Source organism: Colossoma macropomum, unplaced genomic scaffold, assembly GCF_904425465.1.
Source record: "Colossoma macropomum unplaced genomic scaffold, Colossoma_macropomum, whole genome shotgun sequence".
Classification (NCBI taxonomy): Eukaryota; Metazoa; Chordata; class Actinopteri; order Characiformes; family Serrasalmidae; genus Colossoma; species Colossoma macropomum.
The window spans coordinates 27,317,897-27,335,159 of NW_023494806.1; the positions used below are offsets into that span (position 1 = coordinate 27,317,897).

The window sequence follows — 17,263 nt, forward strand, 5'->3', positions numbered from 1 at the left end:
AATGATACAATGAAAAAATCTCTTTGCAACAGTAATGATGGGAACCAATGCAAATATATTTGATATACAAAACGACCATGTGTTCTGATTTTTATATATGTTTATAGAGATAAGTCATGAAGAAGCGCATGGTATCATTGGTATGAAGCACCACTCTTGAAGTGACAAAATCTACTAACATCAAAATGCTATTAGCGCCCCTTGTGCAGAATCTTCAGTCTGTTCAGTGTGAATGAGTATGTTATAAGCCCATGATGCGTGTTTCGCATCTAAGAAAAAGGTTTCTTTGGGTGCTATTTTGCAGTACAATGCCCTGCACATATAACTCTGCTATGAATATGTTGTAAGTATTAAAAACTTTAAAAACAAGGCAACATATTTGTAGCTATTTCATGCAAAAAAACTTTTTGTGAGGTAGCTTTAAAAAGTATTAAACGCTTTGGATGTCTGGTTCCCATCACCCACACTGTGAACAATTCTGACTCTAGGTTTCTCTAGAATGGCACATTTCACGTCAAACCACTCTGAATATTTTTGTTTACATGTTAATGGTTAGATTTTTCAGAACGTCTGAAACATTTGGTGGAATTCCTCTTTAAGACAACCAGTTTACTTTATATTTGTGATACAGCATATATTTTACACACAAACAGAACAAAGCTGGATTTTACAGTGTGTTAACAAAAGTGAATAAAAGTGAAAACTTTGACATTTTCGGTTAATGGTTCATTTGTTGGTCCTGCTACAACAGACATGTACGTAAGCCAAACAGAACAAATTGCAAGTGAAGTCTCAAGTCCATGCATACCAAACAAGAAAAACACAAAGACTAGAAACAGATCTGGACAGTATTATAATACTAATATATTTCTGATCTTGCTGAAAAACTCATATACAGCTTCTTTGCAGAATATTAATCAAAAGGGTACGACAGAAAATGAACAACTGCATTGTGTGAGTCTCAGGTCTATACAGTTAAATCTAAGACAGATTAACTTAGTTGTGGTTTTTTGATTTTGTAACATTGAGTCAACAACGTCTCAATGTCTCTGAACTCGCAAAGAGCCATAATCCACACTGTTTCTGTTTGTATGCAAGTGTAGGACTGACACTCTGAAAGGGCATTTTTTTTCCTCTTTCTGGATGGAATTAACAGCAGTGTTGTTCTCTCAGATCCTCTTTCACTGCAGCCCTTCCTCTCCTCGTAATCCCCCTCGGTCTTTCCCTTTATCACACACCGCATACACGCTTTCTCCACTCATGACAAACGTAAATGAGCACAGAGCAAAATGCACTGAGCAGGCCTGAGATGATATTTGTGCTACTGGAATAAATCTCATTGTGTAATCAGTGGAATAAAATGACTTGCACCATAAAAAAATTCATATGGATCTAATGTTAATGTGAATTTTTGTGTTCTAAATTATTTAAATTAAATTCAAATTAATTACACTTACATTCAATAACAATTTCCTTAAAATGAGTTAAAATTCCACAATTTTAGGGGGCAAGAAATAGCTATTGTACAGACAATAGATTAAGATTAGCCCCTGTTGATTCCATTGATCATGTTTAATAGACGCTGTCCCTAAAAAATAAATAAGTAAAAACTAGGGCTGCATGATAAATCGCATATTTATCATCAACAAAACACCATTATGGGCAGCAATGACAAATTACAGTGAATAAGTGATGTTATTTGATTGGGAATGTTTCATTGTTTTGTAGGCCTATAGAAGAAATATATCATGCCTCACAATGTTTGGCATGATATATTTCACACAAATATGTCTATATGTTGCACACAAACATTAATGCAGCACAAAGTAACAAGAATTTCTTGTTCTCACAAAAGTAGATTGTATCTTGTGAGTGTAACGGTTTGGTTCTTCAATACCCCCAACCATGTGAAATTCCATCATCAGTACTGATTCAACCTAATGAAGCACTGATTAGCCAATTTATATATAAAAATAACTGTTCAGCAAATTGTAACTGACCTAATAGTGAATGGTGCTTTTGTAATTTTGTATTTTACATTATTTGCATTTTAGGTTAGTTAGATTTCTGCTTACACAGCAGTAACAAGTCATAATTTATTGCTAATATCATCAAAAACACTAACACAGTAAACAGACTTCACACAAGCTGGTGGAATTTGTGGTGTTTGTTTCTAGACTATATAAAGAGACACTTTCCTGTAGATTCCTGTATTTCAGTCTGACGTGAAGCCCTACAGTCCCCATGACGTACTTCACCTTGGCAGACGAGTTACTTTCCTCTCTTTCATGAATTATACAGAGTAATAGTAACACAGTGAGATATCTCACTTATCAGTCTCTAAGCATATTTGATGTCGAAGTGTATTGTGCAGCTTATAAATATGGCCCCAGTCACCAGAGAGGAATTCCCTCCCTCGCTTTAGCTTCAGGCAGCAGGTGCGGCAGCAGAACTCATAACAAAACCAGTGCTGGAAACCTTCCTTGTTTCATGTCGCTGTTTCAGAACTCTCAGATAAGGCTGTTTGTCCTTGCTTTTAACTGCCTTGACTGGCCACCTGGTGTTGCTGCCATGGTAACAGGTATACTGACCCTTGTGTGACCTCAGAAGTCACCTCTTAAAAAGGGCTTTGCCCATAGAGCTCAAGTCTAAAAGTCATAAGGCTGCTTGGAGCTTAGGGTGAGGTGCTGGAAGTGTCCTCATAGTTCATGTCCCTCAGATATTTTGGAGTTGTGAGCTGGATGAGTGAAGGGCGGCATAGCTGCGTTTCTGTGAGCGTAGCAGGGGCGTCTGCGTGTCAGCGTCCCGCATGCTCAGAGAGCGGAAATGCTGCTGCGTCCAACCGTACACCAAACAGTTCAATAAACCCTGAGAAGCAGAGGTGAAGGCCTAGAGAGAGAGGGAGAGAGAGAGGCTGATTATACAGGCACCAAGATTTGTTGCATCGTGTCATAACCTGAGGGACAACCAGTGAGGCAAAACATCAAACCGAAAAAAAAATGTCCCCTTTTTCATTATCGCTTATTAATAATCCTGTAAATAACATTAAGTTGGCTTGCAAAAGACTGTTCTTTATTTTCTTATTATTATTCTACAGTCTAGAATTTGCAACTTTTTAGAGCCTATTCCCGAAAAGGTTGCTTGTGCTTAACTGATTTGATTTTCAGTGCTCATACAATGTTCTTTCAAACACATTTCCTTACATAGGACTGTATGAGGGACTCCTTCACATCCTGAAAGTTGTTTCATTTATATATAATGCTTATGCCTCTACTTCTTATCCCACTACAGTCAGTATACACTGTAATGTTTTTGGACACTCCAAGTACAAATATGCTAGCAATACCTTAGCAACCACCTGGGATACCATATCAACAGCCTACCACCTTAACAAACATCTAAAATAGCATAGCAACAGCCAACCAGCAACCATCTAACAACCACCAAGAAAGACCCTATCAACAAGCTGGAATACCATAGCAAGCCTGTAGCCACACCATAGCAACTACCTGGAATTACTGTTTAAACTCAATTAAGGGAAGTCGAGACAAAGATGGACACAGACACAGAAAGAGAGAGAGGGATAATAGATGAGAAAAGGACAAGAAATAGAGAAAGAAAGATCAAGAGAACAACTGAAGAATAACTGAATTAAACTAAACTGAACTGAATTGATGTAACCAGTTATGCATCATGAGGTCTCCCTGTTAGATCAGTTATGTTGTATTAATGACATAACTGTTCCAATGCAGGTTTATTTTGGCTCACCTGTAGGATATACAGGACGACTCCCACCCATCCCTTCACTTCCTCGGGTTTGAATAACATCATGGCAGCCAGGAAAATTGCTGGTCAAAAGAGGAAAGAGGAAGCTGTAAAACATCTTACAGAAGGGATCTGGTTCTTTTCATATCTGCTTTTCAAGCTTTCAAAAAAAGACGTATTATGGTACTCAAAAGTGTAATGAAAGTATGTGCGCGTGGTTTAGTGGCCAAGTACGTAACGGAGCAAGTGCATGTGTGTGTGCTTTGTTGTATTCTGTTTGCAGGGGTAGAATGTGTCCACAATGATGAGAAAACATGAACAGTCTAATGCTATAAAGACATTTGATTACTTGAATGCCCTTTTAGTTAACATTTATGGTTAGGAGTAGGCATAGAAGTATGTAGCTAAAATATGCTAAAAGATCAAGAGAAAAATCCCTGTGAAGATTACTGAAGAGTTTGTAACCTACATTTTCTTTTTTTCCCCCTTATGACTTATGTGAGGGTTTATATACCAAAAACACAAACAATTTAACACATCCCTACCTCTCATCATCCTTTAGAATTAAACAGGCTTGTTACTCTGCCTTTAAGACTGATAATTGTAAATCTTCTCTGTTCTGATTGGCTGCTCTGTATTGTGCTTCATTCAGAAAGCATACTGGGCTGAAACACTCTTTACAACTTCAGTGTGAATGGACGAGGCTAAACTGCTGGTGGCTGAATAGCAGGTATATTTAAATGCATTCCTTTCAAACAACAAATTCAAAATGGACTGTTTTTGCAGCTTAAATGAACGCCATATTTGGAATACTACATAAACCTCTTTTATCCCAAAAAATAATACTACATAAACCTCTTTTATCCCAAAAAACTGATAAAGATAAAAACTTTGCTCACCTGGTCCCCAACAAAAAAAGAAAGCTGTGGGGTAAAGGACCATACGTCGTTCCAGGACACGCAGTGTGGTCCACTGACTGTCTCCGAAGAAACCCTGAGAAGTAACACAGCGCTTGTACAAGGAGCGCGCTTTGAACATGAGCACCTGAAACAAGAGGAGCAGTACTGTCAGTGAAGGAATGGCATGATTATAGTTCAGTTATAGCACTGACAAATATGATTGCAGTTCAGGTTATGGTTCAGTATTGTTAGCAGTGGCATGTACGTCACTCCTGACACTGATGCAGTTCTCATTCATCATGTTCACTGGAAGCAATTATGGGTCATTCTGTAGTCGATGACTTTTCCATACTAGGAACACTGACCCTAAGCAAATTTTTTCACTTGAGTGTCACAGGATCATGGTTGTTCAGCAATATGCTTACATTCATGCTACAAGATAACACTCTTGCACTGAAAACGAAATGAAAGTAGGATTTCAACACTATTATAACACCACAAAATACCAAGAACTGTGAGCTACTACTGCCAAAGCAACTCAACTATTACATTTTTTAAAGCTTAATGGTTTGGGTGGGGTAATTTGGTTGCCAGTGATTTGGTGTGAATTCAGAGTGCAGCAGTGTTAGCTTGTGTGTAGCAATAGTCATATTCCAGGTCCTTAATGACTTAATGTCATTCAGAAGATGTGGCGATGTTCAGAGTAAAAATGTACTTATAGCAAAGCTTTTCATATTTGGAACACTTGTTTACTTTAGGGCATGGGGATTTCCGAAAATGTCATTAATTTTTGTCATTTACAAAAAACGCTTAGACTCCTATTTCCTCATATGAGCATGATGCCTACTACAGAATGACAACACTACTTCCTCATTGTTTATTGACCAAATATGAGAAATTGAAATCAGCATAGAAAGCAGCTCACCACAATTCCAATAAGGGTGATGACAAAGGTGATGAGGAAGATGGTAATGGTATAGTCACTCATGATCTTGCAGACTGGGAGCACCTCACTCACTGACGAGCTCAGGAAGAGAGCACCAGTGTACAACAGCAGACATCTGGAGGTAAACATGAGGAATACTTCGCTTAAAGAATTCTAGCTAATAATGAAAAAAAAAGCAAGGGGGAGCTAGATAGCATTACGTGCAGACAAATCCCCTCCTAGTGCTGTTAGCCCCAAAAAGGTATTTTCACATCACATCATCTGAAGTTTCAGTGTACAGCAAGTATTTTTAGTCACAACAATCCGCATTTTTTGATGAACTGCAGCACTAATAGTTGTGAAAATTGAAAACAAACTAATCCAGCCACTTACTGGCCAGCATCTGTCGACATATGCCTAAATGATTTGAAACAACAGGGGCCCACACTCAGTTCAACTGTATGAAAACGTGCTTGAGTTTGTGGTTGGATCTACAACTGTATGCGTAAGTTTGGGTGCCCATGGTCAAATAATGTTTTTATTGATTTTCTAACTCACAATACATCCTCTAGAGAGAACACACTCCTGCACATTACTCTTTATTTGCTAAATTTAACATATTGGGAATTGTTAAAACATAAAATGTGGCCTGTGCAGAAGTTATAGCACATTTTATATCTATTTTCTTCCCAATATGCTAAACGCAGCAGATAAATAGAAACTGTGTACTAAAATTAGTAGAAAAATATCATATTTAAGTGTGTTCTCTGGCAATTTAGTGTTACTTCGAAAATCAACAAAACATGTAATGTGACTGCGTGTGCTCAAACTTTTGCACACGACCGCATAAAGCCAGAACACGTCAAAGTTCTTCTTCAGAGAATCCTGGCTCAGCCGTAATCTTCTCCTAAAGGAATATTGCAGCATAAAATCAGATTTACACAGTTTTCTTCAAATATATTGTTCAGCCAAGACATATTTGGTGTCTGGAGGTTGCTTCTTTAGTTTCGCACCGGAGCTACAGAGGTAATGAAGCTTACAAGTAATGAAAGCTTGTGCCTTACTAATTAGCACTGTGTAAACCGCATGCTTAAAAATATCATCACTTGCTTCAAACTGGGTCAAGTTGTTAAGTAATTACAAATAGAATTCCTTATGTTGTTTCTGGCTCTGTATGACACTGTTTTCTAAATACTGGACAAAATTACATCACATGGCTAAAACAGTAGCTGTCTGCATATTATCTGCACATTTGCATATTTTTTCACATTTACTGCAAACATTGGGTAGTAATCATGCTGATTACTACTGATGTTAGCTGATTTGGGGAAATTGTGTGAAACTATTCCTTTAAGTGCCACTATGATCAGAAAAACACTGGGAAGAAATCAACATCAGTTATGTAAGGCTGGATTTTCCATGTAACAGAGGCTGACGCAGATAAATACAGGCTTAGAGACAAACATACTTGTAGGGCTGGGTGAAGTTTACATAGCACTGGTCCACATTTCCTGTTATGAAGACTGGCATTGTAAGCAGCAGTGGCAAAACACTGGAACGAAACAGAAAGAAAGGGTGACTGAATGGCAGAGCATATGTGCCAACACACCAAAGCAGTCTAGGAACACTATTGTACAGATCAATAGCATGTCTTATTAATAACTTAAGGAATATGATTGAATTATATTGGGCTTATATTGAATTATACTGAATTATATGGGCTACTAGTGGCTCTTAGGGATGTCATGGTTATTCACCTTCAGTTTTTACTGTCTGGCTGTATTATTGAGCATTATTTGTCAAAATAGACAATACGTTCTTATCAAAAGGGATGATATATAGCCCCAAAAACACTTTGTTTATGGTTGTATGTGTTACCATTACATTCCTTAAAAAACATTTATTTAAGGCTGTAGATTACTCTGTAATGCTAATAGAATTGATAGCGACAGCCCTAACAGTCTTAAACAAGTTGGTCTGCTTACCATGACACAACTGCTGCCAACCGTCTGCATGGCTTAGCTTGAGCTGGATGCTGAAATAAGAAGAAAATTCAATGCTCATCACATATGGACACATTATTATTTAGTTTAACTGATGATCAGGTTGTCATTAACATGGTTGGTTTGATTACCTGGGCTGGGAAACCATTCAGTCTCCGACGATACTTTTCCTTCAGGCCAGTGTAGAGCACCCACACATAGTTGAGTGTATAGAAAAATGAAGCCATGTAGAGGGTCTGTACGAGAGAGAGAGAGAGAGAGAGAGAGAGAGAGAGAGAGAGAGAGAGAGAGAGAGAGAGATTTGTCAAATCTGACTATAACAGTCATTTTTGCTTTACATTTCATGCTTACATAACTGCTCCCTTTACAACTTTCATATTCACATGATCCTGCAGGCTGAAAGGTACAACCACATGTTCCTTCGCCGTGTCAGTTTTCATGTGCCACATGATGCAGGTTCACCTTTGCCTTCATGGCATTCATGTTAAACCACCCTGACAAGAGGCTGAACGACATTCCAAGGTCTCTCTGAAGAGATTCTGCTCTGAAAATGCCTCGTCACCCCACATATCTATCTATGGTAAATCCCAGTGACTCGCAACTTTAATAGTATGAGCACTATGAATTCCAGACTACAAGAACTTTTGACCTCATTCAGAGAGATGGCACGATGCCATGATACTGAAACCTCGTTACAAACGTCAACGCTTTAAAATTAGGTATTTTTAACTGAAGCATTTACTTAAGATGGTCATTCTTATGTTAATGCTAGGTTGCAATTATAACATGACTTATGTTGTCCTTCAAATGATTGCTTGCAACTGATTGTGCTATTTCAGGCCAGATTTGTTACAGAATATGATTGGATTTGCTTTTGAATTGGATGCACAATGATATTGGAATCATGGTATCTGGTATCAGCAGATATTTGATCAGATAAATGATCGTTATCGGAGAGATGTTTAGATTTAGCCGATATCTGATGTATTTATTGTACTCCAGATGTTATTCCCGTTACAGGATTTGTAACCCACTACAAATAAATGCATTCGCATTTCTGTGTATTGCTAATCCAGGTGTTTTAATTTCTACATTTTGAAAAAATGTAGATGGCAGATTTGGGAATCAGGCCACAATTCCTACATTCGTGCATCCCTATCTGAAATCTGATCCAGCTTTTTCTGACAACATGGGTCTGACACTGATACTAGGTATTAAATCAGTGCCATCTGTACTAACTTATAATGATGTCTTAAGCCCTTAAACTCCAAGGCCTGGATTGTGGGTCCAGATTTCCCTTACTCACTTAAGAATATCAATAATATTACAGATTAGTTTCATAGTGGTGGATAGTGAACTCTTAAGTTACTGGATAATGAGCCTTAAGTTATTGAATTAAAAAATATAGAATTTAAAAGTTGTACTTATGTAGTTGTTTATTATTTTTATACTAAATTATGGAAGATTATCCCTGGAACATCTTTAAATCTACATTTAACACAGACATGCATTCATTTATAGCTTTATAATTCTTGATTTATTTGCCCAAGTTCAGTATTGGTGTTTAGTTGTCAATAGGTGTAAGCACAGTTAAAAACCTTATATATCATTTTTGGTTTATGCATCTAGAAATGTAATATGCTTTTTTTAAGTGAGAAAAAACAGTTGACTTTAGGGCACTCCTTATCACACTGAATGCAGACACTTGCCTTCTCGCTTTGACCTTACAACTGTTCTATATATAAAAACATTCTGTTTAGTACACTGTATTGTATTATCACCACCCCTGTCTATACATGTGTAAGTGGGTCACATGCTGGGTGTTATCAGAATGTACAAGTTCCTTAGGTTTATGATTACCTTTAAAAGGCTGACGTTAATCTGTGTTTTTGCATTCAGCTTTTGATAGTACGTCACAGTGATTTGCAGTTTTACAAACTAGTAAAAAGTATACAGAAGCTTTTGTTTCGTTTTTTGTCTTGCTATTATAAAAGTGGAAGCAGTCTATGAAATTAACATTATGTTACATTACATAACGTGTTAGCACAATTTCATTTTGTACTTGTAAATATTGTAAAAAGAACACTTCTACTTTAATACGCAACCGAATGCATATGGAGGTTTTATTAGGGCAGTGACTGAGGCATACTTCATCTTGCTCAGTACAGGTGAAGCACTGAAAACTCAAGTGAGACTCTGCTGACAAAAACAGGCACAATTCCACAGAAAACATCATGTAAACTTGGATTCAAAGATATAAGGCGGCTTCCTTCCACAGGAAAATGTTGAGGTTGCCTTTATTAGCGGCATTTATCAGTTCATTCCTATAGCAATCTTATAAAGCTCCATGCCTATGGTTCAGCTAATCAATAATCATCTAGGTCTTGACAAACTGAAGTCCTATTGAGGTTAAATTGAGGTTGAATGGTGGTTCCAAAGTTTTGAACAGACTACAAATTAGAAACAAACTTAGTGTCTGCTTACATATAAGGACACTAAAACCAACTCTCACTAAAATCAAAGCTAAGGGTCGGTTTCCCAGGCAGGTATTGCACCTCACCATGGACTACACATCACTCTGAATGGTGATTCTCCATTGGAATTATATTGTGCTCCAAACTGTCCTATTCCCAATACCAACCCTTTAAGTATCCCAAAAAGCATACCTACCAACTCAATACTGTCTCTGTGTGCCCTCAGGAGGTCTTATTATGTGACACTATTTCCACATTGCTTAGCTCATTACGCTGAACCAGTGGGACACAACAAGCTCAATTGGTCCTCTATTGATGGGCACGTGAAGAGAAAAGTGGGGCAGATTGTTTTGTGTTTTAACGTCTGGAGCAAATTTACTGCTCCACTTCCTTTTCAGGCCTGTCCTACTTGGTTGCATGTCAGAATCTAGAAATGTTTGGGGGAATTTGTGCTAGTTTACTGGTACAAACACTTTGAGGAAAACAACGATGGGAAACATCAAGGTTAACCTGCTCTAAAAGACCATGTTGGTCTTAGGCTGGCTGAAACTGGCAGAGTTTCACTTTCATAAGTACAGAGTTTGGTGGGAATGTTTCATAAAAGCTGCTATAAAAGCAACAAACACAAGTGTGCACATAAACAGAAACACATGCCTAGCTCTCCACTCACAAAACCAAAAGATTTTGCCTCCTATCCTCAAATGCCCTCATGACTCGTTTCAGCATCAGAATGTGTTCCATAATTCAAGCCAGACGTTGGAGATTTCAGTGCACTGCTAACATGCAGCAGCATGTACTATAATACCAGATAGGAATGAACCTTCCAGATCAAACTCGTGACACAGGCAAGCATCCCATATCCTCCCAATGGGGAAAGGCTTTTTAACAATATAACTCAGATCTATTCATTAACAAATTATTTACTCTTAAGGAGGTATGGTTAAGCATACTGCCTAAAATCACATATTAAAAACAGTAAACTGCATTCAGCACTTAAATGCAAACCTTTTTTACCCTACCTCATCCATGTTTAAGAGTTTAAAACAAAATATCAAAATATAACTAACCATTATTTTGTTAAAGTCAATAATGTTTTCATTTTACATTATCATGACAGTTTATTGGTCAAGTTTATTGTTCATGTATAAGTGTTAGGGTGCTAACAACCCTAGATAAGTATGAACGGTTGTAAAAAGGACTAAAGACTCAATCAGGAATTCTAGAAGTAGCATAAACATGCTTAAAAGAACCATAAATTCACAAACTATTTTACACACTAAAAACTGGACCTGGCAGAGAAACAGTTCCCAAAACTTGGATATGGCTCTAAAGATCAAAGGTTCAAACCCATCCGTAGGTTGGGTGAAGTTGCTTCATGGGGAATGTCCCTGTAGCTAACTAAAGTTAGTTCCCTTTTTGGGATGATCAGCAGCTAAACAGCCAAACTGAAATATTTGCAGCCGTTATCATCTAACTCTTAAGAATCACCAATAGCACAGTACAGAATAGTTAAAAATACAAAATAATCACAAGTGGCTTCTTCTTTGGTGCAATGTTCATGAAACTTGTGTCTTAAATGTTCTAAGTTTAAAATGTAAGTTCTTTGTATCTGTATTTTTTGTGACATAATTTCTTTTAGGCTATTTGCGATATGCAGCTAAGTATGTCAAAATATCACAATGGAACCCAGGCATGTTAGGTTATAGCTAATATTAGTTAGCTAACAGCATAAGTAGCTAGTTACCTAACGTTAGCTAACTGCCAGCTTAGGATTCAATGACGTGAGGCACTGCATGTTCATTTTTCATTGCTGTTAAATGCAAAATGATGGCGCTCAATTCTACATACCTCCCTACAAAGGCCCAAATCTCTAGATATAGTGAATAGTGTATAGAGTAAGAATATAGTGAATAGTGCCCGAACTGAGACACAGTGAAGGGTGATAATATTGAATGTCCGGTTTAATATTGAAACGATGTGTTAAATTCCGGATGATATTAGTTCTAATTACCTGCTCCACTGTGTGGAGGTTGTAGCAGGTGGCATAGGAGTCACAGGATGTGCTGAAGAGAAGAGCACCGCACAGCCAGCTAGCAGCCAACAGCATGTCTGTTAAACTCAGCAGGAAGAGAGGCTGCACCTGTGAAAAAGAGCATGACATCTGGTAACTTTCACGATCACCAGCTGGGTCAGTTACCGTTGCACTTTCACAATGATGGCATGAAATGGCTTATAAGACAAATAATGTGTATTTCTTACCTCAGATGTTCTTACAAGTCTTTGGAAAACGGCGTAGAAGATTATGGAGCCTGAGCCTAAAATACTGAAACCAGCCAAGAAAGTCAAGAAACAAGTAAACAAACAAACAAACAAAAAGACACATGTATATGTTTGTTTTCTTATGGTCTCACCTCAGAATAGCCATTATCATTTGAATCCACCGCACTGCTGAATAGACCTTTGCAAAGGAAAAAGGGAAATTAAAACCAATATGCAAATCTGATATATGGCCATATATGCACAGACATCATAAAGGGTCAGGCATGTATTTCAAAATAGATGTACATATGTTATACATATGTATGTATCAAATATTGGACATTTATGCATAATACATTGATCTCATATATATTGTCTGTCTGAGACATGTCTCATGCAAACAAGGGATAATAAATCTATATGTGCTAATATATGTCTTTTGAAATATGCAACCATACATCAGATTTCTATATGGGAAGCATTATGGACTCACAAAAAGCCTAATGTTTAATCTCACTATCTAAACTAAAGCAATGCATTTATGAGTTTCTTCCCGTGTATGACCAAGGGCTAAAGGACAATGATATTTAGCTAGGCACAAATCTGTGATTAGGCTGAAGAACATGATGCCAAACCACATTTTCAGTTTGGTGCACACTTCTGGTGTTTACCCGCGTAAAAGAACCTCAACAGACTTTTAAGGGACCAGGCTTAAGTCAGCTTCTTGTTCGAATATTCACGTTCCACCTTAAATGGTGCAGCAGATACATTCTGGAGCCTATGGCCTGAGGCGCCACAATGAAACTACTGCACCATTTAAGGTGGAACAGGACAAATCGAACAAGAAGCTAGCGAATAAGCTGACTTTAGCTTCGTTTACCTAATTTCATAATTTTCATAAAAGTTTCGAAATGTAATGAAATATGACTAGCTCTTGCTACGCTATCCTCTGATATATTCCCTCTAAACATATGATGACTTCACGAGTTGGTAGAAATTATAGGAAAACGTAAATAACCACACAAATACTCACAGCTGTCCAGTTCTCAGTTGGCAAGGTGGTGTTCTGCTGAGAACTGTTTTGGAAGAGCATGACCATCTTGAAGTTGTCTTGAAACATTAATTAAAAGAAAATTAGAATCATAAAGATAAAGTCCTTTAAATGACACCGCTGCTGCAGTTGGCTGCACTGACACGTAAGAAGACAGCGCGCGCTGCTTTTCTCCCTCTCATAAACATAACAAGCCCCGCCTCCTGCACTGGGATTGGCTACTAGTTCATTCATTCTCTCTATATGGCTCTGATACTCATAGGCAGTCAGCGATAAAATAATCAGCCAATCCTAGCGTAGGAGGCGGGGCTTGGAACACGGTTGCGGAAAAAAATAACTCACGCAAATCGTGCTACAGTGGATCTACTCCCCGCTCAAATGAAGCAGTCACGCCCACAGTTGAATTTCCTTATATGGACTTTCCTCTAGTTGGCTGAGATACTTATCTATGAAGCTATCATCACAAATTAAAGAACTATTGCTTTATTGAATGTACAATAAAGCTACTGTGTGACACTTGTTATCAAGTATCTGAGATTCAGAACACTGATCTAATATCAAGCCTCATTAGTCTATGTAACCCTATTCAGCGCCACGTGACCAGCTTAAGCTGATCCCAGATCAGCATTTGACTGAGAACTTTGATAAATACTGTCTGTTGCAAAAGCACTACAGAAATCACATAGAATTAAACTTGGAATAGTCAAGAATAGAGCATGCTACAGGTCTAATAATGACAGTACTGTGCAAAAGTCTAAGAGCACCCTCCATTTATTTAGTTTTCAGTCAAAATGGTCATTATATGAGTCATTCTACAGACACGTCCACTTTTCTATCTATCCATAAGTGTCACTGGTGTTATCCTCATTGGTGTTATACATAGGAAAGGTAACACCAGTGACAGTAACACCAGTGACATTTTTAATGAAAAATGCATTTTACAAAATGGCTGCTACAGAGTATCAAACCACATGTTGTCAATCATGGAATATCCACTAAAATATGTAATTTAATCCATTTGTATTCTATTTTTTCACAGTTACCTAAGAATAAAATAGGTCATACCAGTGACTTCAACTAAAAGCTTCATATGAAATCATGAGCTAAATAAGAAACTTTCTGATAACTGAAAAACACAGTGGACGTACCATGTGATTTTTTTTTTTCACAGATCCTCAGAAAATAGGTAAAAAGAAGTCAAGTGATGTAAGAGTGTGGTGCTGTTTCTGAGAGCGTGTACAGAGGCATGGGGTGCGTGATCCTGCACAGATGCACTAATCTCAGTGCTTAGTCACAGATTTTCATGCTGCATGAATGTGTGTCAGTAGTAACTCTTCCTAGCATAATTGTTTGCATTTGTAGGTGTGCCTAAGAAAAGGTAACCTATTCCTCCTCTCTTTGAAAAATTACCAGAGTATTTCCTGGGTTAAGAGGGTCTATAAGTTCAAACAAGCAAAATGCTGCTCAATTTACAGTATATCATCTGTAGGAGCAGGTCATCAGTGTCAAAGAATATGTATATCTTTATGACCAATGATAAAAAAAAGTAGTATCAAAACAAACCTGAGCTAATAATAGGAACTAGGATGGCTTTATAGTTACTCACATGAGTTCACTGTTCAAAATCTCTCCCTATCTCACTAGTCAACTTCTCTGGACTATCCACATTTACCACTCCTGTTACCCGGTATAAATTATGCTAAACATTATTATGCTGCTGTTTCTAATGGGCTACCTATATGCTACATGTGCTATTCTATGCTGCTGTTACATTACATGCATTTACTTTGGTGTATTTCAGTGTTTCTGTAACTACAGGCAGCTTTGGCTGTACATTAGCAAACTCATCTCTGCCATAACACGTCCACACTGAGAGTTTTTGAGTATAAATTGCAGATGGCACGGCCTGTTACATTAGCTTTGGTGGGCAACATCTAATACATTCAAATTTAATAGGAATATGAAGTTGAAATGAAAATTGTGAAAAAATAAACCATTTATAAGACCACATTACTGTCACTGCAGTGCTGAGAATGATCCACCACTCAAATAATACCTGCTCTGTTTTGGTCCTGTGGGGGTCCTGACTACTGAAGAACAGGGTAAAAGGGGGCTAACAAAGTATGCAAGAAATGGATGAACTACAGTGTGTAAGTATAGAACTAAAAAGCACACCTGTGTGGTAAGTGGAGCTGATAAAATGGACAATGATTAAAGATACAAGGAGGTGTACGCAATGAAGTGGCCAGTGTATATATACAAAAAATGCCATAAATGACTCAAGAACATATGGAGGTGCAGCGGGCAGCAACAACAAGAAGGGCCTAGGTTTGATACCCTGGCCAGGGTGACCAAGGCCCCCTCTGTGTGGAGTTTGCATGCTCTTCCTGTGTCTGTGCGGTATTCCTCCCGAAGACCTAGGTGTCAATGTCAGTGTGTCTGCCCTGTGAAGGACCGGTGACCTTCTGCCCAGTGACTGCTGGGATAGGCTCCAGGAGCCCAGGAGTGTGTGTTGATTTAACATTCATATAGTGCCATTTCAACTGAAAAGATTTTATCATTTTTCAGGAACTTCCTTCTACACACATGAAGACTGATACACACAATTGATACATATTGATATCAAGTGTGGGACACGAATAAAATTAGTATGTCGATGCAAAATATACTTTATAATTTATATTAATGCATTACATTTGGCAACAAATTTACATGTGAAAATCTGTTATGGCCAGTGTTGGACGAAGTACACAAATCATATACTTGAGTTAAAGTAGAGATACCCAAGGTAAAATATTACTCCAGTAAAAGTAGAAGTCCTCCCTTTAGACTTCCACTTGAATAAAAGTACAAAAAGTATTTGCCTTCAAATGTGCTTAAGTACTCGAAAGTAAAAGTACTAAAAGATTAATTAACTTAGTTACAAGTTTAAGTTTAATAAAAACATGCTTTAAACACAGGTTCGCAAATGTGTTTTCCTTTACTATATTGCATCTGTAGGTCTCTGTTCATAAACATAAACTAGCCAAAACCACTGGTTATGGCACCACCACTGGTTATGGCACATTAAAAATTAAAATTTTGATAAAAATGCATAATTTTATAAAAAAAATAAACTATTTGTTGGTCATACTTATAAACTTATAAACATATAAACTTTGATAAAAAATAAACTATTTGTTGGTCATACTTTACTGAAAGGTAGCTTTCGAAAGACTACATGATACCTACACATAAGCCTTTAATAACAACTGCCATAAACCTGCATAAACATTTATAAAGATGTCAGATGTCATAGTGGCTGTTCTTTTCAATTCTGATGTCACTTCACTTCTGAAAGTGTTACAACTACTAACACACTTGATGGAATAATCTTTATAAATGTTTATACAGGTTTATATCAGTGGTCAAAAAAGGTTTATTTCAGTGCCACATAGCCTTACTAATGCCACTCTTTATGTTTCATGCTAACAATGTGGACATATTATCCAAAAATCCCCTGCCAGAACCTGAAAGTCCCAGCAGTTGTTGGCCTTTGAGACTGATTTTTTACAGTATGGCTTTATTATATTGTAATTTAGTGTTGTACTACACTGTCCTGCTCATTTTTACTGTATTTTTGAGATGACATAGTTTTTCTTGATCTTGAACTTCATCTTGACATCCAAAGGAATTCCTTCCGTGAAGGCCTATAAACTTCTTTCAAAGACAAAAACATTCATAATGACCATGTGTTTTCATCATAGCTATGCGAGCCCCATTCATTCTCTTTGACTCTAATATTGTACACTTGGGTCAGAGTGGATAGCAATCAAAAAGACTCATGCTACCACACTGTGAGAGTGAATCACCATTTCCTTGCAGGACAAAAGGGTGTGCCCTTGCTT

General features: G+C 37.5%; 1 protein-coding gene across 1 annotated transcript; it reads right to left on the minus strand.

Moving 5' to 3' along the window:
* Positions 1-451: 451 nt before the first annotated feature.
* tmem116 (transmembrane protein 116) lies at positions 452-13,525 on the minus strand. The gene is made up of 11 exons (XM_036598869.1): positions 13,359-13,525; positions 12,478-12,524; positions 12,326-12,389; positions 12,078-12,206; positions 7,724-7,828; positions 7,575-7,624; positions 7,058-7,141; positions 5,590-5,725; positions 4,665-4,809; positions 3,769-3,848; positions 452-2,889 (listed from the first exon to the last, which is right to left on the minus strand). Exons 1-11 carry the CDS (start codon positions 13,443-13,445, stop codon positions 2,716-2,718), a joined length of 1,101 nt encoding a protein of 366 aa, XP_036454762.1. The 5' UTR covers positions 13,446-13,525; the 3' UTR covers positions 452-2,715.
* Positions 13,526-17,263: the final 3,738 nt, after the last annotated feature.

Excerpts from the sequence above, each read along its gene's own strand:
- tmem116 (XM_036598869.1), bottom strand. The coding sequence starts at position 13,445 with ATGTTTCAAGACAACTTCAAGATGGTCATGCTCTTCCAAAACAGTTCT. Across the intron at positions 4,810-5,589 it reads TCACCCTTATTGGAATTGTG|GTGCTCATGTTCAAAGCGCG; the intron begins GTGAGCTGCTTT and ends CTCTTGTTTCAG. Across the intron at positions 3,849-4,664 it reads CTTTTTTTGTTGGGGACCAG|CAATTTTCCTGGCTGCCATG; the intron begins GTGAGCAAAGTT and ends TCTTTTGACCAG.